This window comes from Stegostoma tigrinum, chromosome 2 (assembly GCF_030684315.1).
Source record: "Stegostoma tigrinum isolate sSteTig4 chromosome 2, sSteTig4.hap1, whole genome shotgun sequence".
Classification (NCBI taxonomy): domain Eukaryota; kingdom Metazoa; phylum Chordata; class Chondrichthyes; order Orectolobiformes; family Stegostomatidae; genus Stegostoma; species Stegostoma tigrinum.
In genome coordinates, this window is record NC_081355.1 from 122932065 (window position 1) to 122955209 (window position 23145).

Consider the following 23145-nt stretch of genomic DNA (forward strand, 5'->3'; position numbering starts at 1 on the left):
GATCTATCCCCTCCCTACCTCCCCACCTATACTCTCCTCTCCACCTATCTTCTTCTCCATCCATCTTCGGATTGCCTCCCCCTCTCTCCCTATTTATTACAGAATCCTCTCCCCACCCCCCTTTTCTGATGAAGGGTCTAGGCCCAAAGCCTCAGCTTTTATGCTCCTAAGATGCTGCTTGGCCTGCTGTGTTCATCCAGCTCCACACTTTGTTACCTCTTACTTCTATCATTTGCCCTGCCTTATTTCCCAAGAGGCCGTCAAGTTTTGCCTCTACTCTAGTTGGGCCATCTACATAATGCATGAGAAATTCTCCCTGCACAATTTACAAATTTCTCTGCATTCAAGCCCTTAAAACTATGGCAATTCCAGTCGATACCAGGAAAGTTAAAATCTCCTACGATTACAACTCTCTTATTCTTGCAGACATCTGCAAACTTAATACATACTTGCTCCTCGATCCCCCACTAACTACTAAGGGGGGCATATATACAATGCTAGCAAAGTGATCTCCTACTTTTTATTTCTCGGTTCTCCCATATAGACTCAGTGAACAAACCCTCAAGAGTGTCTTTTCTCACTACTGCCATGATGTTCTCCCTAATCAAAAACATAACAACCCCTCCTCTCTAGTGTCCCCTTCTAACCTTCCTACAGCATCTGTACTTCAGAACATTGAACTGCCAGTCCTGTGCTTCCCTCAGCCATGTTTCTGTAATAGCGATAATATCCCAGTCCCATGTCTCAAGTTCATTTGCCTTACCTGTCAGGCCTCTTGTGTTGCAATAAATGCACTTTAACTCAGACTTCACTTGCTTCCTGCCATGCTGTTGCCTGCTCTGTCCAGGACTGGGATTACTAACACTGCCTTTACTGTTTAACTTGGTCTCACTAAACTCCGTATTGTACTCAACCTTCTCTATTGTCTCACTACTACTTTGGATTCCACCCCCGCAGACTAATTCAAAACCTCCTGAGTGGCTCTAGCATACCTCCTCGCCAGGAAAATGGAACCCCTTCAGTTCAGGTGCAACCCATTTGTCTTGTACAGATCACCTCTACCCAGAATAGATCCCAATGATCCAAGAATCTGTCTCCCAGCCCCTGCACCAGCTCTCAAGCCACACATTCATCTGTTAAATCCTCCTATTCCTACTCTAGCTAACACGTGGCATTGGAAGTAGTCCAGGAGTTATTACCCTTGATGTCCTGCATTTTAACATTCTGCTGAACTCCCTATAATCACTCTTCGAGACCTCATCCCTTTTGCTACCTATGTTATTGGCATCAATATATAGGTAACTTGAGCCAAGGCATTACTTGTCAGATATGCAATGTAGAAATTGCATCAGTCACAAAGCAGTTACAATCCTAGCGCAGCATGTTACACAAACCAGTCTGCCTGCCTCACTTATTACCACAAGAAGTATGTTTCAATTGCTGTGTCACAGCCAACTCACAGGAACTGGGATCTTGACCAGTTCATGGATTTAATAGAGGGAATTTGGGGAATAAAGTATAATAATTGAATCTTGCCTCTCTGACAGTGGCTATTCAAGGACTCATGGTTTGAATGTTCAGCATCTGAAGAAACTGACTTCTCCTGCGTGGTACGATCTTGCAGTCAAATGTTCCCAAAGGACATGTCAAACAGGCTTTAAGCCTTTATTTAGATATGCAAAAAAGCATTACACCTGTTTCAGGCACAAGTCCTGGATATCTTTGGAGATGCCTTAATCAGTATGGGAAGTGGGGTATTTATATCATAACTAAATAATATGTACCTCCTGCTCCATTGGCCCACATTGTACCACTAGTGGCCATTGATCAAACTTACAAGACATGGGGGCCACTGTCCGTTGTTCAAGTAAAATGCCTTGGTTTCAGAGACTAACTCTTGAAAGGTAATCCACTTCATGGAGACAAGAATCAGGAGACTTTTGACTCACAAATAAGTTACAGATTTGACCTCGTCATTGCAGTTGGGGAAGCAAGGCACAGCTTCAGGATTAGAACTGTCCAAATAATACACTGGCAGCTATCACTCTCAGAAGGATTTATCAATTTTATGATTCAAAGATGTGCAACAAAATCCACTGGAAAAGAATTTAACTGACTAGTTTGTTGGTTTAACACTTTACTGAATAGGTTCTAACCTGCTGTTAGTTGAATCTCGTCACTCACACTTAAAGGTTTGCTTCCACGAAGCTTTCCAGACATAAATTTGCTTGATGATTTTGTACAATTTGTCTATTGTGACTGCACATTAATAGTCATTTATAGTTAACATGGAGGCATTTTGGAAATCCTTCTTCTAATTCGGAGCAAGAAGCAAGTTTATTACTTTCTCAGGACGTAGATTCTAAAGTTACTTTTTACCTAAAGTACAGGTTTTACCTAAAGTAAAGCTCAACAATAAGGAAGTGGTGGCTTGACAGGCTTTTCTATTGGTTGCAAGAGATAAACAAAACTGTAGAGGGCTAGATTGTAACAAAGTACTTGAAGAAGCTCCAAAAGAAATCAAATCAAAACTTTTTTTTATTGCACAGGGAGTGATACTCATTGCAGAAATACAAAATGAATAATAATTCATCAGGAATAACAAGGTGTAGAGCTGGATGAACACAACAGGCCAAGCAGCATCAGAAGAGTAGGAAGGATGATGTTTCGGGCCTAGACCTTAACCCTAACCCTAACCCCATTTCTGAGGGAGGGTCTAGGCCCGAAGCGTCAGCCTTCCTGCTCCTCTGATGCTGCCTGGCCTGCTGTGTTCATCCAGCTCTATACATGGTTATCTCAGATTCTCCAGTAACTGCAGTTCTCACTATCTCTGAAATAATTCATTAGGTACTGGTTTCAATCACAGAACATTTTCCCTGGAATTTTGGAGAGGGGAGTTAGGGGTGGGGATTAACAAGAAACTATCAGCATTCATTGTCACTACCTTGCTGAAACTGATTGTGAGTTTGAGATGCCAAATATGCCCAGATAAGCAGGGATACAAGTTATACAGCACTGACCGCTTGAAAGCTCCTAAAGCAGCAATCCCACTCCCACATGACTGTTAGGTGTGACTGAACATTTTTTTAGCAGTTATGGGATTAACACATTTAAACAGAGCTGGCCCTGGTAAATTAAGCTTATAATGGTAGAGCAGAGTATTGTTAAATGATCATTCAGTCAATTTTTAGTTAATTTTCTAAGGCTGCTGAGTATTTTAGCCTCTAACTTTACCTTGCAGGCATGTTGTAATATTGAATTTGCTCACTATAACAGCAGTTAAAAGTGATTTTAATAATTTTTGATTCTTGCTTGTGTGTCTATCAAAATCTATTAACATGCTTAACTGCTTGGACAACTTGATAACATCACTACAACTCCATGCTGGGAATTTCCAAAAATAGAATGTTGCTATCAGGTAGCATTACCACTGCACAGAGTAAAGAGGTGAAATTCTCACTGAAAGATTAACTGATCTCAGCAAGAGTTAATTCATGATCAGCAGTGACTGCCTATGCTTCACTGCTCACTGTAAACTCCAGGCCATAAACTGTCATTTTCGTTTCTGCACTATGAGGAATATGTCACCAAGTATCTCATCAGTCAGTTGAACAGCTTGTTGTTCCTGCATTTCTGACCCTGCTCAGCATTGTGTGGCTGTAATTATGACCTATGAAACCGCTAGTTACAATAATGGTCAATCCTAAACTGAATGTTATCAATATCTATTGTTCCTTGTTATTCATTTCTGCCAAGACAAAACACAACAAATAGAGACAAAAGATAATGAATGAGGGGCAGCATGATGGCTCAGTGGTTAACACTGCTTCCTCATAGCACCAGGGACACAGGTTTGATTCCAACCTTGGGTGAATGTCTGCGTGGAGTTTGCACATTCTGCCTGTATATGTGCGGGTTTCTTCTGGGTGCTCCAGTTTCCTTTCCACAGTCCACAGACATACAGGTTAGGTGGATTGGCCATAATAAGTTACCCACAGTGTCCAGGGATGTGCAGGCGAGATGGATTAGCCATGGGAAATGTCAGATTACGGGCATATGGTAGGGGTGGTGGGTCTGGACAGGATGCTCCCCGGAGGGTTGATGTGGACACGGCTGTCCTGCATTCACACTGTAGGGATTCTAAAATATTAAGTACCTTATTGGACTTGTCATGGGTTTATTAACATGCCATAATTTCTTTCTGTCAGAGCATAACAAAAGTGTAATTATTCAACTTCCAAAATGGCAAATAAGATAAATGTCCCCTTGATTTTTACAATCACATGAAGCAGCAAGGTAAGGATGAGGCGTTATAAAATGTAGCACTATCATTTGTATTTATCTACTCCTTGCAAAAGGCCATGGACTAGATTCCAGATGAGCTGTTAGTTAATTGTCCAAGAAGTAGTACAGTTTATGATTTCTATACCTATCACATTTTTAAATGAACATTCATGTTTCCCAGCTGATTCATTGTGTTATTAGTAATAATGGCATGTAGGAGTTGTGTTTTAATGCTTGTTTATCTTTTATGTTAGTCTGTGAAATAATCAGATTTCATCATCCATAAAGTACCCTTATTGGGCTCGTGCAGATATTCACTGCGACAACACTGCACTTGTAGAACATTGCCAAAAAAAATCACGAGACCAGTTTGTTTTGCAAAAGCCACCTCATAAAATCTCCACTCAAACATTGGCATATTTGTGCCTTTGGAGACAGTATACGATAAGAGATGGTTCTGCAAACTTATAACATTACAAAACTACACTTTCTTGATGTCTTTATTAATTGTGTTTTAATTTTCAGCTGTTCGCGTCCCTAAGGTCACAGAAGGTATCTTTAAGCAACTTTTTGTTTAAATATCATACTTCACTGGGGCAACACACTGGAAATCAAACTTTGCTATTCCTGGAGTAATCACAGCAATGAAAAGCTTTTATCAATGTATTCAAAATTCCTTAATTTGCTGTCTTTTTAGTCCTAGGTTGTCAGAAAGCACAGACCACGTTTCTGTAATTATCAAGAATTATGAATAAATAGGTTCTAGCTACTTTGATTGATTTATTGTCACATGTACCAAAGTACAGTGAAAAGCTTTGTTTTATGAGCAGTACAGACATTTCATAGTAAGCAAGGATGTACAAATCAAAAAGATTTAGACACAGGTTAACTTTGCACAGGGTGTGCACTAGGCGAGATCAACATTAGCGAGATCAGCATTATTTGAGGTTAGACAGTCCATTCATCAATCTAATAACGGCCAGGAAGAACATAGAACAATACAGAACAGAACAGGCCCTTCGGCCCTCAATGTTGCGCCAACCTGTGAGCTAATCTAAGCCCATCCCCCTACACTATCCCATCATCATCCACATGCTTGTCCAAGGACTGTTTAAATGCCCCTAATGGGGCTGAGTTAACTACATTGGCAAGCAGGGCATTCCACACCCTTACCACTCTCTGAGTAAAGAACCTGCCTCTGACATCTGTCTTAAATCTATCACCCCTCAATTTGTAGCTATGCCCCCTCGTACAAGCTGACGTCATCATCCTCGGAAAAAGACTCTCACTGTCCAGCCTATCTAATCCTCTGATCATCTTGTATGTCTCTATTAAATCTCCTTGTAGCCTTCTTCTCTCCAATGAGAACAGACCCAAGTCCCTCAGCCTTGCTTCATAGGGCCTTCGCTCCAGACCAGGCAACATCCTGGTAAATCTCCTCTGCACCTTTTCCAATGCTTCCACATCCTTCCTGTAATGGGGCGACCAGAACTGCATGCAATATTCCAGGTGACACCACACTAGCATTTTGTAAAGTTGCAGCATGACATCACGGCCCCAGAACTCAATCCTTCTACCAGTAAAACCTCACACACCGTAAGCCTTCTTAACAGAATTATCAAACGGGGTGGTAACTTTCAGGGATCAATGTACATGGACACCAAGATCCCTCTGCACATCCACACTACCAAGAATCTTTCCATTGACCCGGTATTCTGCCTTCCTATTATTCTTCCCAAAGTGAATCACCTCACATTTATCCGCATTGAACTCCATTTGCCACCTTTCAGCCCAATTCTGCAGTTTATCCAAGTCTCCCTGCAACCTGCAACATTTTTCCACACTGTCCACCACTCTACCGACTTTAGTGTCATCTGCAAATTTACTAACCCATCCACCAATCCCTGTGTCCAAGTCATTTATAGAAATGACAAACAGTAGTGGTCCCAAAACAGATCCTTGAGGCACACCACTAGTAACTGGACTCCAGGTTGAATATTTTCCATCAACTACCACTCGTTGCCTTCTTACAGAAAGCCAGTTTCTAATTCAAACTGCTAAATCTCCCTCAATCCTATGCCTCCGTACTTTCTCCAACAGCCTATCATGTGGAACCTTATCAAAGGCTTCACTGAAGTCCATGTACACCACGTCAACTACCCTACCTTCATCCACCTGCTTGGTCACCTTCTCAAAAAACTCAATGAGGTTTGTGAGACACGACCTGCCCTTGACGAATCCATGTTGACTATCTCCAATCAAATTGTTGCTTGTTAGATGAGTATAAATCCTATCTCTTATAATCCTTTTCAAAACTTTTCCGACAACCGACATAAGGCTCACAGGTCTATAATTACCTGGGTCATCTCTACTGCCCTTCTTGAACAAGGGCACAACATTTGCGGGCACAACATTTGCAATCTTCCAGTCCTCTGGTACTAAACCTCAAAGAGGACTCAAAGATCAAGGCCAAAGGCTCCGTCACCTCCTCCCTAGCTTCCCAGACAATCCTTGGAAAAATCCCATCTGGCCCAGGGGATTTATCTACCTTCACACCTTCCAGAATTGATAACACCTCCTCCTTACTAACCTCAATCCTTTCAATTCTAGTAGCCTGTAACTCAGTCTTTTCCTCTATAATATTCTCCTGTTCCTCAGTGAAACAGATTATATTTGTTTAGCACCTCTCCAATCTCCACAGGGTCCACACACAACTTCCCACTTCTGTCTTTGACTGGCCCTACTCCTACCCTAGTCATCCTCTTATTCCTCACATACCTATAGAAAGCTTTAGGGTTCTCTTTTATTCTACCTGCTAATGTCTGCTCATGTCCCCTCCTTGCTCTTCTTAGCTCTCTCTTTAAATCCTTCCTAGCTAATCTGTAACTCTCCATCGCCTCATCTGAACCATCTCGTCTCATCATCACATAAGCCTCCCTCTTCCACTTAAGACGAGATACAATTTCTTTAGTAAACCGCGGTTCCCTTACCTTATCGCTTCCTCCCTGCCTGACAGGGACATACCTATCAAGGACACGCAATATCTGTTCCTTAAACCAGCTCCATATTTCGATTGTCCCCATCCCCTGCATTTTGCTACCCCATTCTATGCCTCCTAAGTCTTGCCTAATTGCATTATAATTGCCCTACCCCCATCTATAACTCTTGCCCTGTGGCATGTTCCTATGCCTTTCCATCGCTAAACTAAACATAACCGAATTATGGTCACTCTCTCCAAAGTGCTCACCTACCACTAAATCAAACACCTGGCCTGGTTCATTACCAAGTCCCGGATCCAGTGTGGTCTCCCCTCTTGTCAGCCCTTCGACATACTGTGCCAGGAAACCGTCCTGCACACATTGGACAAAAACTGATCCATCCGATGTACTAGAGTTATAGCAATTCCTGAAGCTGTTCCTGAATCTGCTGGTGCATGCGTTCAGGCTTCTGTATCTTCTGCTTGATAGAAGAGGTTGTAGGAGGTTATTACCAGGGCACGATGGGTCTTTGGTCATGTTAACAGCCTTTCCCCAGCAGCAAGCTGTGTAAATGGAGTCCATGGATAGAAGGTCAGCTTCTGTGATTGTCTGGGCTGTGCACATCAGCTTCTGTAGTTTCTTACAGTCCTGAACACAGCAGTAGCCACACCAGGCTGTTATGCATTGTACATCTGTAGAAGTTGATGAGGGACCTTCTCGACATGCTGAATTTCCTGTGCCGCCAGAGGAAGAAGAGGCATTGTTGTGCCTTCTTGACTTGTGGGAAGTCCAGGGCAAGTTTCGGTTATTGTCACATATAAACAAATATTATATTTTGGCACAAAGACTGACACAAAAACACACTGGTGTAACGGGCAGTGGGAAAAACTGGGAAGGAAGTTCAATGGTCCCTGTCTACAAGGTTTGCTGAGGTGGTCCTTTTGGCTTTCTCGGACATGTTGATCCTGTATCTGTCTTCCCCTTGTTTATAGAAGGGGCAGAATTATTTGTTCATAACTTAAAATGTCTCTGGCTTACTGATGAAAAACAACAGCTTACACAACCTGATGATGGAAATTAAACTGGCTGTCTTCAGGCTTTAGGAATTTTTTACTGCAGAGAAAAAGGGACAGCACTTCCTCTTCCAATGAACTGAAGACTATATCCTCCACATTCATAAAAAAATCATAGTTGTTAGCATGTAGAAGGTCTTTGTCATTGACAACTAGTTGCCACTCCAAGACCAATGAGCTAGTAGTTGCTGGTTGAATCTCACTTTGTACACCATTGTGCCGGTACATCTGCAATTAATATTTCCTCACTGGTTGAATAAGCAGAGTAAACAGCACTTGGTAGCTAGCTTTGACTAAGTGCAACAATCCCTTCACAATCCTTGTCTTTTTTAAAGTAGTCTTTTTGCCCCAATCAAAAATACAGAAAAATATAGTCTTTGGGTACCTTCAGCTTTATGAGATAAAAATGCCATTTCTCACATTTCAGTCTTGGAGACTCACATTTCAAATTTTAAATGTTTCAATGAATGTCAGTCTATTATAATCAGGGTAAAATAGTGTTTCTTTGTTCCTGTTTTGGAGATAGACTTCCAAGTGTTAATAATAAGAGCTCATAATAATCCCAAATTCACTTTTTCTATGATAGAGAACTTCTGATCCCAGGTCAGTTTCTTGAAGAAGTACCCCACTGGATTCTCAATTCCTGACTCATCATCCTGCAACAAGACTGTACTTATCACCAAGTCTCTATTATTAGTCATCTTTTTGAAAGTCACCTAGAAAAGTTACAGGTGTCCAATACTGATTCATTTATTAGGATTGCCTTCAGCTTCTAAAACACTGCCTGGAATTCTATTGATCATATCACTTTTATTTGGTTCTTTAACTAATGTGTTAAACATACAGCTATTGTGCTGAAATTACACACAAACTTTCTCTCTAACCCATACATTCTGAAAAATCTCAGTTTTTCATTTAGTTTTAGGAGCAGGGAATTCTACTCACGTCTTCACTTTTGAATGCCTTGGTAACACTTATCCTTGTCCTACAATACATCCCTTCACAAATTTATTTTTTAACTAAATTTATTACTGAAGCAGCCAATTGTAATTGCTTAAACAAGTCTTCTCCTTGTCTCATATGCTCCTCCCATGTGTTACTATATATTGCACATTATCTGAATAAACCACATAGTAACAGACCTCAGCTACAACTTGATTCATAAGCCTCTGAAATGTGGCTAGGACATAGTTTAAATCAAATAGCATCACTCAACATTGGTATATCAAACTGGATATTTCTTTAGCTCTTGACATTAATTGCATTTGTCAGTATCCCTTCATTAGATCAAACAAAGAAAGCAATGAGGCACTGCCAGCTCTATCAATATACATTAACTGTGGAACTGGGTACAAATCTGTCCTCATGACCATATTTACCTTTCTATAATCTTTTTGTAATCTTCTGCAGTAGATTTGACCTGGTTTATAAATTAACACTAATTGTTTACTCCAGCTGCTTTGGCTTGGTTCCATCAAGTGGTTTTCCAGTAGGTACTAAACCTCTGTTTCTACCGGAGCTTGTTCCTGAAGATACTGTTTTATTGGTCCTGACTCTCCTACATCCATAGCATGCCTTGCTAATGTAGAGTTACCAGGTATATCTCTACAGATTATTTTATTCATTCACAAGATGTGGGCCTGATTATAATGCACTGGCCTTCATTAAAAAGTTTAAAACTTGAAACGGAGGACTATTCAGATACCATTTAACATAAAGATTATTTACATTGCAGGAAATTTAATGTATCCCAAATGCATGGCCCCATATGTAAAATGTGGGAACAAGTTAAAGGTTTAAAGAATGCTAAGGCTAGATAAGTCAGTAAGGTTATAGGAAGAATAAATGTATGTAAATCTTGTTTGTGTATCATACATTTTGAAATGGCATTTTCTTATATTGAAGATATTGAAAGACTATCTTCATTCTCTGGTATTTTTGATTGGAGGAAAAAGACTGTTTTAAAAACCACGGATTGCAGAAGGGATTGCTGCACTTATTAAAATAAATAAAACTAACATAATCTGATGAAGGGTCTAGGCCCGAAACATCAGCTTTTGTGCTCCTCAGACACTGCTTGGCCTGCTGTGTTCATCCAGCTCCACACTTTGTTATCTCGGATTCTCCAGCATCTGCAGTTCCCATTATCTCTGATAATGGTATTCTACGACTCCTTCACATTCAGATTCAGTGTGAGCTGACAGTTCTAACTTCCTTAACTCTGGTAGTTACTTTAACATCTGCTTGCAGTATTACTATGTGAAATACCCCACAAAGGCCAGTATCCCATCACCAAGTCACCCTTTATTTACATGTGGAAAGTCCTTAACACTGATCCAGCTCCCTCGGAGCCAGCTGTCAGAGTGGACAGGATGTCTGACACTCCTGTTTCTATCTATCAATAGGGGTCCCTGATTAGACCAGCTTAACAGCCCAATCAGGGAACTCCTATTCTATGAAGTTCACATGCTAACGTTACTACAATTATTACACTCTCACCCACCTTGAGTCCAAGGAATTGGCCGGTTCTTTCTTTTGTAGCTTCTCCTGGGGCGTTTTAGCACTGGGTCAGGTTCCTCCAACTCTGCCTCTGATACGGGCAGTGTGTAAGTCATAGTAGCTCAGCTCTTCCGGCCAAAGTGTCTCGGAAGAAATTAGTTCTCTTCTTCAGGTGGCAAAGGCATCAATGTAGCAACATTCACCATCTCCATCTCAGATTCCAAAGTATCTTCAACCCTTAATTGAGACGGAGAACCCCTGGGTTCCAGAACAATCAGAAGGGCTGTCAAGGAGCCAGGCATGTTTTGCTCCCACTCCATTTGCAAGCTTGCAGCTTTCATGTGGTCCCTGTGCTTGTTCAGGGCTGTCACACCTGCCCTAACTTAATACATCGCTGGAACTGACCTCACATTGACCATGCCTCTTACCCATGCAGGTCCATTCCCGTGGTTCCTACACCAAACTTCATCCCCTGAAGTAAACTGTCTCTCTCACTTAGCAGGGCCTTGCATCTGGCGTTGGTGTTCCTGATGCCACTCCATCCTCCCCAACCAGATCCGGAAGATCAGATTTAACTTGGTGTGGAGTTTTCTCCCCGTTAACAACTCTGCTGGAGCTATCTCTGCAGCTGCAGAAGGAGTAGTCCTATAATCAGTAGGAACTGGGACAGTGTGATATCAAGTGAAGCTATACGCTATTTCTTTTAATAAAAACAGAAATTGCTGGAAAGGCTCAGCAGGTCTGGCAGCATCTATGCAGAGAAATCAGAGTTAACGCTTCGGGTTGAGGGACCTTTCCTCAAAACTGATGATAGCTAAGAAAATGTCAGTTTAAATGCATAAACTGGGTGAGGGGGAGGGGATAAAGAGTAAACAATAGCTGGGGCTAGAGCCCAGAGAGAGAGAAACACAGTTAGACAAAGGAGTGGGTAAGATCAGGCCAGGAGGGTGAATAGCTATTAATGGGGACTGTTAGTTCCTTACAATGGATTGTTTGCAATAGCAGACTGTGTGATAACCAGGCGTGGTGTATGGGGATTGGACTAAGGACAAGGGAGAACTTAAGCCTTAAAGTTGTTGAACGAGTCTGCAGGGTGGAAAATGAGGTACTGTTCTTCCAGTTTGCACTAAGTTTCACTGGAACACTGCAGCAAGCCTGAGACAGAGATGTTGTCCAGGGAACAGGGTGGTGTGTTAAAGTGGCAGACAACTGGAAGTTCAGGGTCTTTTCTGCAGACAGAATGTAGATGTTCCATGAAGCAGTCACCGAATCAGTGCTTTGTTTCCCCGATGTAAAGGACACCTCATTGTGAGTAGCGAATGCAGTAGACAGGATTGTGTGAGGTGCAGGTAAAGCACTGTTTCACCTGGAAGGTGCGTTAGGGCCCATGGGTACTGAGGAGGGAGAGACACACCTTCTGCAGTTGCAGGGGAAGATGCTGTGTGGCTCTGGGACCGTGTGTGAAGTGAAGGAAGAACAGACCAGGGTGAGCTGTAGGGAGCAGTCCCCGTGGAAGGCTGACGAGACAGGAAGGGGAATTTGTGAGTAGAGATAGTAACTAATGATCCTCTGGATGTTGACGCTGGTGGGAAGCTCCCTGGTCTCAGAGCTGTCTGCTTCTCCCCACACAATTTGCTTGATGGTAGGAAGCACAGAGTAATCGGAGAAAGATGCTTGTCCTGAGTGAGGTTATGTAATTGCCTTTACTGAAGTGATGATCCCCACACTCAGTTGGATTAGTGAGGATGTTCACCTCCATTGGAATACCTTGCAACTTACATGCTCCACTTGCTACATTTTCTAATGATAAAGCCAATTGTCGAGTCTGTTTGAAGTCCTGTTGGGCTTCAGCTCGTAGGTGATTTTGCATGATTACTTCATTTATCCCACTTACCAAACAGTCTCTCTGCATCTCATTAAGGGTTAGACAAAAGTCACATTCCTCTACCAGTTGTCTTAAAGAATCTCTTTGGGTGGCATGGTGGCTCAGTGGTTAGCACTGCAGCCACACAGTGCCAGGGACTTGGGTTCAAATTCACCCTCGGGTGACTGTCTGTGTACAGTTTGCACATTCTCCCCGGGTCTGCATGGGTTTCCTCCGGGTGCTCCAATCTCCTTCCACAATCCAAAGATGTGCAGGCTAGGTGGATTGGCCATGCTAAATTGCCCATAGTGTTCAGGTTAGGTAGGTTATGGGGAATGGGTCTGGGTGGAATGCTCCAAACGGCCTGTTTCCATACTGTAGGGGTTCTATTAACCTAGTCAAAAATCCCAATATGGATTACCCGGTTCTCAAATTGCCAAGTAAAACCAACAGCATCTCAGAGTTAGAGGAGGCTTGGGGTCATGATAGTCCTTAACCAAATCCATCAACTCTTGAAAGGTTTTAGTATCTGGTGCCTCAGAGAAAGTTATGCTCCTGAAAATCAAAATGCTGTGAGTCCACAAGGTATCAGGAGAATTACTCATTACTTTTCAACTATCCCAATGTCATTTGCCCAGAAAAATTACCACATTCTTTCTACACACTGGGCCCAATCTTTGACAGTGGGATTGAATCAGTCAAGTTTCCCAAATAATGGCATAGTGCCAGAAATGCTTATCCCAACACTTTCAGTGTTGCAGGCAAATTTCTTCAAGAACATGTTTTTCTCTCGTCGCCACTAAAATAACTCCACAGAGGCCAATACCCCATCACCAACTCTCCCTTTATTTACATATTGTGAGTTCTTGACACAAATCCAGCTCCCTCACAGCTTGTAGAGTGAACAGGATGTCAACTATCCCTGTTCTTACCTGTCAGCCAGGGCTCCCTGATTGGACCAGATTAACAGCCCAAACAAAAAAATTATATTCTTTGAGATCCACCTGGCTGACCTTGTTACAATCACTACACTGTGACCTCCGGTGGTCAACTTTGCTAAGCCATTGCTCTGGCCACTACGCATGATGGAAAAATACCTGAAACATGTACTTAAGACTATAAGACCATAATATGTAGGAGCAGAAGTAAGCCATTCAGCCAAATGAGTCTGCTCCGCCATTCGATCATAGCTGATATGTTCCTCAACTCCATTCGCCTGCCTTCTCCCTGTAACCCTTGACAGCGCCAGGGACCCGGGTTCGATTCTAGCCTTGGGCGACTGTCTGTGTGGAGTTTGCACATTCTCCCCGTGTCTGCGTGGGTTTCCTCCGGGTGCTCCGGTTTCCTCCCACAGTCCAAAGATGTGCAGGCTAGGTGGATTGGCCATGCTAAATTGCCCGTAGTGTTCAGGGGTGTGTGGGTTATAGGGGAATGGGTCTGGGTGGGATGCTTCAGGGGGCGGTGTGGACTTGCTGGGCCTGTTTCCTCATTGTAGGGAATCTAATCTAATTAATCAGAAACCTATCTCTGTATTAAATACATTCAATGACTTGGCCTCCACAGCCCTCTCTGGCAATGAGTGTAACGTATTAACTACCCACTAGCTAAAGAAATTCCTCCTCATCTCAGTTCTAAAGGGTTGTTCCCTCACTCCAATGCTGTGCCCCTGGGTCCTAGTCTCTCCTACTAGTGGAAACACCTTCTCTATGTTCACTCTATCTAGATTTCTCAGTATGCTAACAGGTCCTCCCTCATTCTTCTGAACTCCATGAAGTTTAGACCCAGAGTCCTCAAATGCTCTTTCATACTGACAAGTTCTTCATTCCCAGAATCATTCTTGTAAACCTCGTCAGGAACCAAAGCCAGCACATCCTTCCTCAGGAAAGAGGCCCAAAATTGCTCACAATATTTTAAACACAACCTGACCAGAGCCTTCACTATCCTCAGAAGTTCATACCTGGTTTTGTACTCTACCCCCTTGAAATGAATGCTAACATTGTATTTGCTTTCCTGGTTGAACCTGCATGTTAACCTTCAGAGAAGAATCCTGTCCTAAGACCCTCAAGTCACTTGCCTGCCCAATTCGTCAACGTGATCTGTCCCTCTATGTATAAAGGGGGAGGCAACAACATTGTGGTATAATCACTGGACTGGTAATCCAGAAAACCCGTTAACATTCCAGGGACCTGGGTTTGAATCCCACCACAGCGGATGATAAAACATGTGTACTTCATACATATTCAATATAACTGTGTGAATCGTTTTTTTAAAAATTCAGAGAAATCAGACAGCACTAAAGGCTGATTCCAGTCACAGAATCAGCTAATGTTAAGTTTGGAATCACTCGTGAACAACATTAGCCGATTCTCCTTTGGAATAACATCTGCAATTAAAAACTGACAGCAGAGAATGGTGAAAAGAATTGGTTGGTGATGCAAGCCACCTCTACACTACACAACATCCCAACTTCACTGAGGCACCAGACAGGCCAGTTCTTGCCCACTTTTACATGTAACTGCTGGCGGTGGTAAAGGGTGGAGATCCTTTGCAGACTTTCTCTGCTCCTCCCCATATTACCAGTGACTCTGAAGGCCACTGCGGGGAAGGAAGATCTCAGAAAGCAGCAGTAAATGACCTGGTATTCTCCAAGTCAATAAAAATTTAATATAGCTGTGGAAGTGCCAGTCAAGCATAATAGAAATCCTATCCCATGTATCATCATAATCCCAAAGAAAATTGTGTTAGGGAATTAACTGAATAAATCCCACATCCCATATTCTCAGTATACATAATTGTGCTCATGTGAAAAAGCTGGGTGTAAGAAGCTAACTATTGCAATGAATATGTCGCCAGATGGTTAACTAGTTGTACAGCTTAAACACGAATTGTAAAACTTTCTTGAATATATATCCTCAATTAAAGCACAGCACTAGTGCTGGACAAGTTCCAGAAGGTCCACAAAACATGTTTTATATTAACAAATCGTAAAAATGTGAAATGAAAAAGAACCATATGGTATTGTCCTTTTACCACACCCAAAGCAACCAGATAATATGGAAATTAGTACAATATCAGAGCTGTTGAAATTGCCAGAGAAGTGTATATTGTACAGATAGAACATAGAACAGTACAGGCCCATCGGCCCATAATGTTGTGCCAAACTTTTACCCGAAACCTAAGGTCTATCTAACCTCTACCACTACCTTATACTATCAAATAGCCGCTTAAATGCCCCTAATGAGGCCGACTCCACTACCCTCTCCGGCAACGCATTCCATGCGCCTACCTCTGATGTTTCCCTGATATCTACCTCCTTTCACTTTAAAACTATATCCCCTCGTAAAAGCTACCTCCACCCTAGGAAAAAGTCTCTGGCTGTCTACTCTATTTATACCTCTGATCATTTTATACACCTCTATCAAGTCACCACTCATCCTTCATCATTCTAAAGAGAAAACCCCTAGCTCTCTCAACCTTTTCTCGTAAGACCTTCCCTATATTCCAGGTAACATCCTGGTAAATCTCCTCTGCACCTTTTCTAACGCTTCCACATCTTTCCCAAAATGAGGTGACCAGAACAGGACACAATATTCCAGTTGCGGCTGAACCAGACTTTTGTATAGCCGGAGCATAACTTCATGGCTGTTGAGCTCAATCCCTCTACTAATGAAAGCTAACACACCATACGCCTTCTTAACAACTCTATCCACCTGGGTGGCAGCTCTCAGGGAACTGTGAACAGGAACCCCAAGACCCCTCTGCTCCTCCACACTGCCAAAAATCTTTCTGTTAACCCTGTAATCTGCTTTCAAGTTTGACATTCAAAATGAATCACCTCACACTTTTCAGGGTTAAACTCCGTCTACCACTTCTCAGCCCAGCTCGGCATCCTGTCAATGTCCCTTTATAACCTAGAACAGCCCTCCGCACTGCCTACAACGTGACCCACCTTCATTTCATCTGCAAATTTGTTAATCCACCCTTCCACTCCTACATCCAAATCATTTACAAAAATCACAAATAGAAGAGGACCCACAACAGAGCCTTGTGGAATACCACTCGAAACTGAGCACCACATTGAATATTTTCTGTCCACTACCACCCTTTGTCTTCTAAGGGTCAGCCAATTCTGAATCCAATCTGCCACATTTCCTGCTATCCCATGCCTCCTGGTCTTCTGCATGAGCCTACCATGGGGAACCTGAGCAAAGCCTTACTTAAATCCATGTGTACCACATGCACTACTCTACCTTCATCCACATGTTTGGTCACCTCTTCAAAGAATTCAATAAGGTTTGTGAGGCATGATCTACCGCTCACAAATCCATGCTGACTATCACAAATCGAACTGTGCCTTTCCAATTGATCATAAATCCTGTCTCTCAGAGCCCTTTGCAATAATTTGCCCACCATTGACGTAAAACTAACTCGTGTGTAATTTCCGAGGTTATCCCCGTTCCCTTTTTTGAACAAGGGAATGAAGTTTGCCTCTTTCCAATCTTCCAGCACTATACCCGTGGACAGTGAGGACGAAAAGATCATTTCCAAAGGCCCTGCGATCTTGTCCCTCGCTTCGTATAGAATCCTTGGATAAATCCCATCAGGCCCAGGGTACTTACCTATCTTCAACTTCCTCAGAATTCCTAGCACATCTTCTTTACTAACATCAACCTCCTCTATCCTACCCACCTGCTTCAAATCATGCTCCTCGACAACTAGATCCCTCTCAGTTGTGAATACTGAAGAAAAGTATTCATTATGGACCCCTCCTATCTCTTTAGGCTGTGGGCACAATTTCCCTTTACAATCCTTGACTGGCCCTACCCTTTCTCTGGTCATTCTCTTGTTCTGCACATACGTGTAAAAAGCTTTGGAGTTTTCCTTGACCCTATCCGCCAAGGTTTTCTCATGCCCCCTTACAGCTCTCCTAAGCCCTTCCTTCAGCTCCTCCCTGGCTAACTTGTATCCCTCTAGAGCCTTTACTGTTTCTCTTTTCCTAAACCTTACATAAGCATCCTTCTTCCTCTTAAACAGTTGTTCAACCTCTCTCGAGAATCATGGCTCCCTCACTCGACCGCAACTTCTCTGCCTGCTAGGGACAAAATATTGAGCACATGCAGCATGTATTCCTTAAACAATCTCCACATTTCTTTGGTGCTCTTCCTTGACAGCATCTGTTCCCAATTTATGTTACCCAGTTCTTGACGAACTGAATTGTCATTACCCTTCCCCCAGCTATAAACTTTACTCTGCCGTACGTACCCATACAATTAGAGGTCCCACCAAGATACAAACACGGATCGCTGGATTCAAAGTCCAGTTTGCTAACCATTACAATTATAAAACAATTTTTTTCTTAAACATTGCAAATAATTATTTCAATGAAGTTTTCGATGAAAGGAGAGCAAATAGTCAAGGATAAGTAGTGTAGGCGAGAAAATGAACTGGATATTTTGTTGTTTCATTTGATCTATCATGGGGGGAGGAGTGGTAAAGCAAAGCTGCAGATTGTCAGGAGATTAAGTAGGTCAGGTGAAGTGCGTGATAAAGTGGATTGTGTACAGCCTGCGGAGGGACCAGTTTGGTGAGCCTTCTCCATTCCTTGCTCTATTGTCTGAGTAATAAACTGAGAAGTCAATTGTTTTCCAGAGTTTTACAAAGCACAGGACCTAATTAAGTTCAGGTCAAGAAATAAACCCTGGCATCAAAATTCAGGGAGCTTCTGAATGAACTCTGAGCCCAGATACTATGCTCGAGAATACAGTCTGCATGGAGGCTAATATTTCTGCTGTTTCTGAGTCAGGTCCTGATCTCAGTCCAAAATGCCCTAAAGTTAGACTTAGCACCATATGGAGTATGATAAAGGGTGTGTTTAAGGTGTACGTAGATTCTCTTTGGGGTATTCTAAGCACTTCATAAAGTTAGTATGCAGTGTGAAATATGACATGAGGGAATCTTTTAAAAATCATTTTATTCTCTATTAAAAGAAAGAATATAAATATGTCTGAATACACTCAACATTATCCTACGCAGCCAAAATGCACGCATCATTTTCTAATGCTGTTAATGCACTATTCACTCCGTTATGTGAAATAATACTTTACTTACAGTTGAAAAAAAAGTTAACATACTCCTAATTGTGTCATGCTTCATCTCTCTGCTGGATTGGTGGCAGAAGGCCAAGTGAGTACTACCCAGGAAGCTCAGGAAGAACAGAACTTCAAAAGCTCACTTTTTGGCTGTAAGGCATTTTGTGAGATGTGCCGAGATGGTGAAAGGCACTGCGTCGTTAAGGCTCTCTTTAATGGGCAATGCTTGCCCTTTCTTTAAAAAAACTTTAAAATCGTCCATAAGCATGAATTCCAAAAGGTTTTACCTGGTTTTATATCACATGTGAGCTGAACTCCCAAAGCTGCTGCTCCAAGCTCTGTGGTTGAATAGCTGAGGTCAGGAATTTCTCCAATGTACTGAGCGGCTCGGTCAGGCATATGCACCGGGCTGGACTGCCCAAGAACTTGTGCCTCGACTCCAAGCGGACCAGGAGGGCAGTGCCCTCCACCACCACCACACTGAGCTCGGCCTTTGGGCTTCAGGCGGCCCCTCAGGGGTAACCTGCACTCGATGCCTTTGCACTCCTTCGTCTCGTTCGAGGTGGGCGGCCTACCCGGGCACTCGCCCCCCGGGCAAAGACCCACGTTGGCAGGAGCAGGGTCGCTGGCACTCTCCTGCTTTCTCACGGCGTGGTTGATGGTGTTGGGGTCGGTGGGGGATCTGGAACCTGTCATTCCTCCGGGGCCGGTTCTCTGATAGCCCCTGGACGCCAGGCTCGGCCTGTCCTGAATGTGGGCCGAGTTGCCCCGGGATGGTCTGAAAGATCTGCCCTGGCAGTGAGCGCCGGGGCATGGCCAGCCCCGCTCAGAGCTGGCACCCGTGTAGCAGTAAAAGCCCCGGCAAATCTCCGGGATGGAGCCTTCACTGGGTCCCAGAGTGAACCCCGTTAGTAGGAGCAGGAGTGTCAATGCTGAAACCATGCTTGGCACAAACGTCTATTACCTGGGAACAAAAAATTATAATTTTAATGAAAAAAAATCTACAGAAAAACCGCCAGGTTTAATCATAACTAAGATACAATTGTGTGGAAAGTCTCCTTTCATTGACATAAATGACCTGGGAACCTGCATCTGAAGATTAAGAATGAGAAAGTAGCAGAAAAGTCTTACCAAGGGGCAGCGATTGTGGCTGTCAGCTTCCGAGCAATGGTTGTGAACCACGTTTCTCTCCCAGAGTATATAATCCCCGCACCCACCCGGCCAGCCCCCTCTGAAGCCTGGGAGTGAATGTGAAATGTGCATGCCAGAAACGGTATGAGTGCTTTTCAGGCTTTTGGCCGCCACGTCGTATCCCTTGCAGGTAATGTTCTTCTCAAGTTTCAAATCAAAACATGCTTCTTCTTGTTTATATTATCCTGCGCACCAAATCCGGAAGTACCACTGACCGGAATCTTCTGACAGGGCGGTAAAAGCTGGTCAATAAAAAGTGCATTTCCAGACTGGGACTGAATTGTTCCTTGAGGAGAAGTTAATTTGTTGAAAGATTTGAACAGTCTGTCCGTTGTTAAAAAGAGACTGATTGATCACTGTTTTACGGGCAACAAATTCAACAATCCCATTTCATATAAATACATATGTTTCCATATTGAGTGCTCAGGCATGTTTTTATTTTCACAAGTAGAGTTTTTCCCCTCATCTTTTGTTTGGTCATACACCTTTATACAGTTAAAATGATTTAACTGACGAATGGATTGACAGTTCTCCCTGGAAGTCGGTTCTTGGCTATAACATGGGAAGGGTTGAGAGGAATTGGGCAGAGTTCTACCTCGCTAGAATTCTGTAACTAATTGTTCTGACCTTCTTCCAGTGCTACCTCTGCCACTCTTTCTGAAGTATGTAATGCATTGGAGAGAATGCTGTCACTGGAGGAGGAGGAGGCCCCACAAATATCATCATCCTTAAAGCTCAGCATATCAGTGAAAAAGGTAACGGCTGAAGCATTCAAAACAACCCTCAGCCTGAAGTGCCAAGTGGATGATCCATCTTGGCCTCCTCCAGTGGGCCATCACATCATGGATGCTAGTCTTCAGCTAATTCCATTCCCTCTATATGATGTCAGGAAAGGTTGGAGGCACTGTACAATGCAAATTCTGTGGGCCCTGACAACATTCAGGCAATAGAACTAAAGCCTTGTGCTCCAGAACTTGCCACGCCCTGGCCAAGCTGTTCCAGAACAGGTACAACACTGATGTCTATATGACAATGTGGAAAATTCCACGCAAAAAGCAGGACCAACCTAACTCAGCCAATAACCACCCCTCTCAATCAACAGTAAAGTGATGGAAGATGCCATCTAGGGCGGCACGGTGGCTGAGTGGTTAGCACTGCAGCCTCACAGCGCCAGGGACCCGGGTTCGATTCCAGCCTCGGGCAACTGTCTGTGCGGAGTTTGCACATTCTCTCTGTGTCTGCGTGGGTTGCCTCCGGGTGCTCCAGTTTCCTCCCGCAGTCCAAAGATGTGCAGGTTAGGTGGATTGGCCATGCTAAATTGCCCGTAGTGTTCGGGGTGTGTGGGTTATAGGAGGATGGGTCTGGGTGGGATGCTTCAAGGGGCAGTGTGGACTTGTTGGGCTGAAGGGCCTGTTTCCACACTGTAGGAAATCTAAATTAATCAATAGTGCTATCAAGTAGCACCCACTCAGCACCTCAATTCATTGATGTCACCAATGACCACTTTCTACCAAAACCACTCAGCTCCTGACCTTACTACAGCCTTGGTTCAAACATGGGTTGGGTGAGAGTGGTAGCCCTTGGCATTTGTGTATTATCCAGGAGCCCCTACAAAACTGGAATCAATGGAAATCAAAGGTAAACTCTCCATTTGTTGGAGTCATACCTGGCTCATAGGAAGCTGTTTTTGTTGCTGGAAGTCAGTCATCTCAGCTCCAGAAAATCTCTGCAGCAGGTCCTCAGGATAGTGTCTCAGCCCAACCATCTTTAGCTGCTCCATCAATGACTTTCCCTCCATCATGATAAGGTCAGAAATGGGAATGTTTACTGATGACTGCACAATGTTCAGCACCATTCACAACTCAGGTACAGAAGCAGTCCATGCCCAAATGTAGCAAGATCTGGACAACATCTGGCTTGGCTGTAAGTGGCAAGTAACATTCATGCCACACACACGTATGACAATGACCATCTCAAAAAGAGAGAACCTGACTATCGTCCCTTGACATTCTATGGTGATACCATAATTGAATCCCACACCATCAATATCTTGGCTGTTACTATTGACCAGAAATCTATGTGGACTATCCATATAGATACTGTAATTATAAGATGAAGTGATTAAATAAGCCAGTGTAGACCAAGTTTTGTGTGGAAAAGTGTGTTGTCATCTGTTCTAAATCTGAAAAAAGATCAATTTGAATATTTTCTCAACACCAAAAGCAACTTGAACTTACATTACAAGTTTAAAATGCAATTGAATGTCCCAGAATTCTGTACAGGAATGCTATTAAACAAAGCTTGATACTAAGCCACATCAAAGACATGGAACCAAAAGCTTGATCAAAGCAACAAATTTTAAGCAATATGTTCAAGGAGGGAAGAGTGATAGAGTGGTGAGCTTTTTGAGTTTAGAGCCTAGGCAGCTGAGGTAATGGTCAGCAATGCTGCAGTAATAAGAGATGGACGAGGCCAGAACTAGAGAACTGCAGAGATCCTGAATGGTTGCAAGGTAGAGGAGATCACAGAGATAGTGAGGTCTGAGGCCATTAGGCAGTTTAAAAATAAGGATGAGATTTTAACAAAGATAATGGGAACTGCAGATGCTGGACAATCCGAGATAACAAAGTGTGAAGCTGGATGAACACAGCAGGCTAAGCAGCATCTTACGAGCACCAAAGCTGACATTTCAGGCCTAGACCCTTCATCAGAGAGGGGGATGGAGAGAGGGTTCTGAAATAAATAGGGAGAGAGGGGGAGGCGGACTGAAGATGGATAGAGGAGAAGATAGGTGGAGAGGAGAGTATAGCTGGGGAGATAGGAAGGGGATAGGTCAGTCTGGAGAGGACGGACAGATCAAGGAGGTGGGATGAGGTTAGTAGGTGGGAAATGGAGGTGCGGTTTGAGGTGGGAGGAGGGGATAGGTGAGAAGAAGAACAGGTTAGGGAGGCGGCTCCCATTCCTTAGGTGACATGTCCATCCTGGGCCTCCTGCAGTGCCACAATGATGCCACCCGAAGGTTGCAGGAACAGCAACTCATATTCCGCTTGGGAACCCTGCAGCCCAATGGTATCAATGTAGACTTCAAAAGCTTCAAAATCTCCCCTTCCCCCACTGCATCCCAAAACCAGCCCACCTCGTCCCCTCCCCCCACCGCATCACAAAAC

General features: G+C 43.3%; 1 protein-coding gene across 1 annotated transcript in view; it reads right to left on the reverse strand.

The window, feature by feature from the left end:
* nell3 (NELL (neural EGFL like) family member 3) overlaps positions 1-20150 on the reverse strand; it is a 46664-nt gene extending 26514 nt beyond the window's left edge. The window contains exons 1-2 of the mRNA XM_048549740.2: positions 19919-20150; positions 19075-19751 (exon numbers count right to left, since the gene is read on the reverse strand). Coding sequence (XP_048405697.1) covers positions 19075-19729 — 655 coding nt within the window. The 5' untranslated portion in view covers positions 19730-19751; positions 19919-20150. The remainder of the gene's footprint in view (positions 1-19074; positions 19752-19918) is intronic.
* Between the last annotated feature and the right edge of the window lie 2995 nt (positions 20151-23145).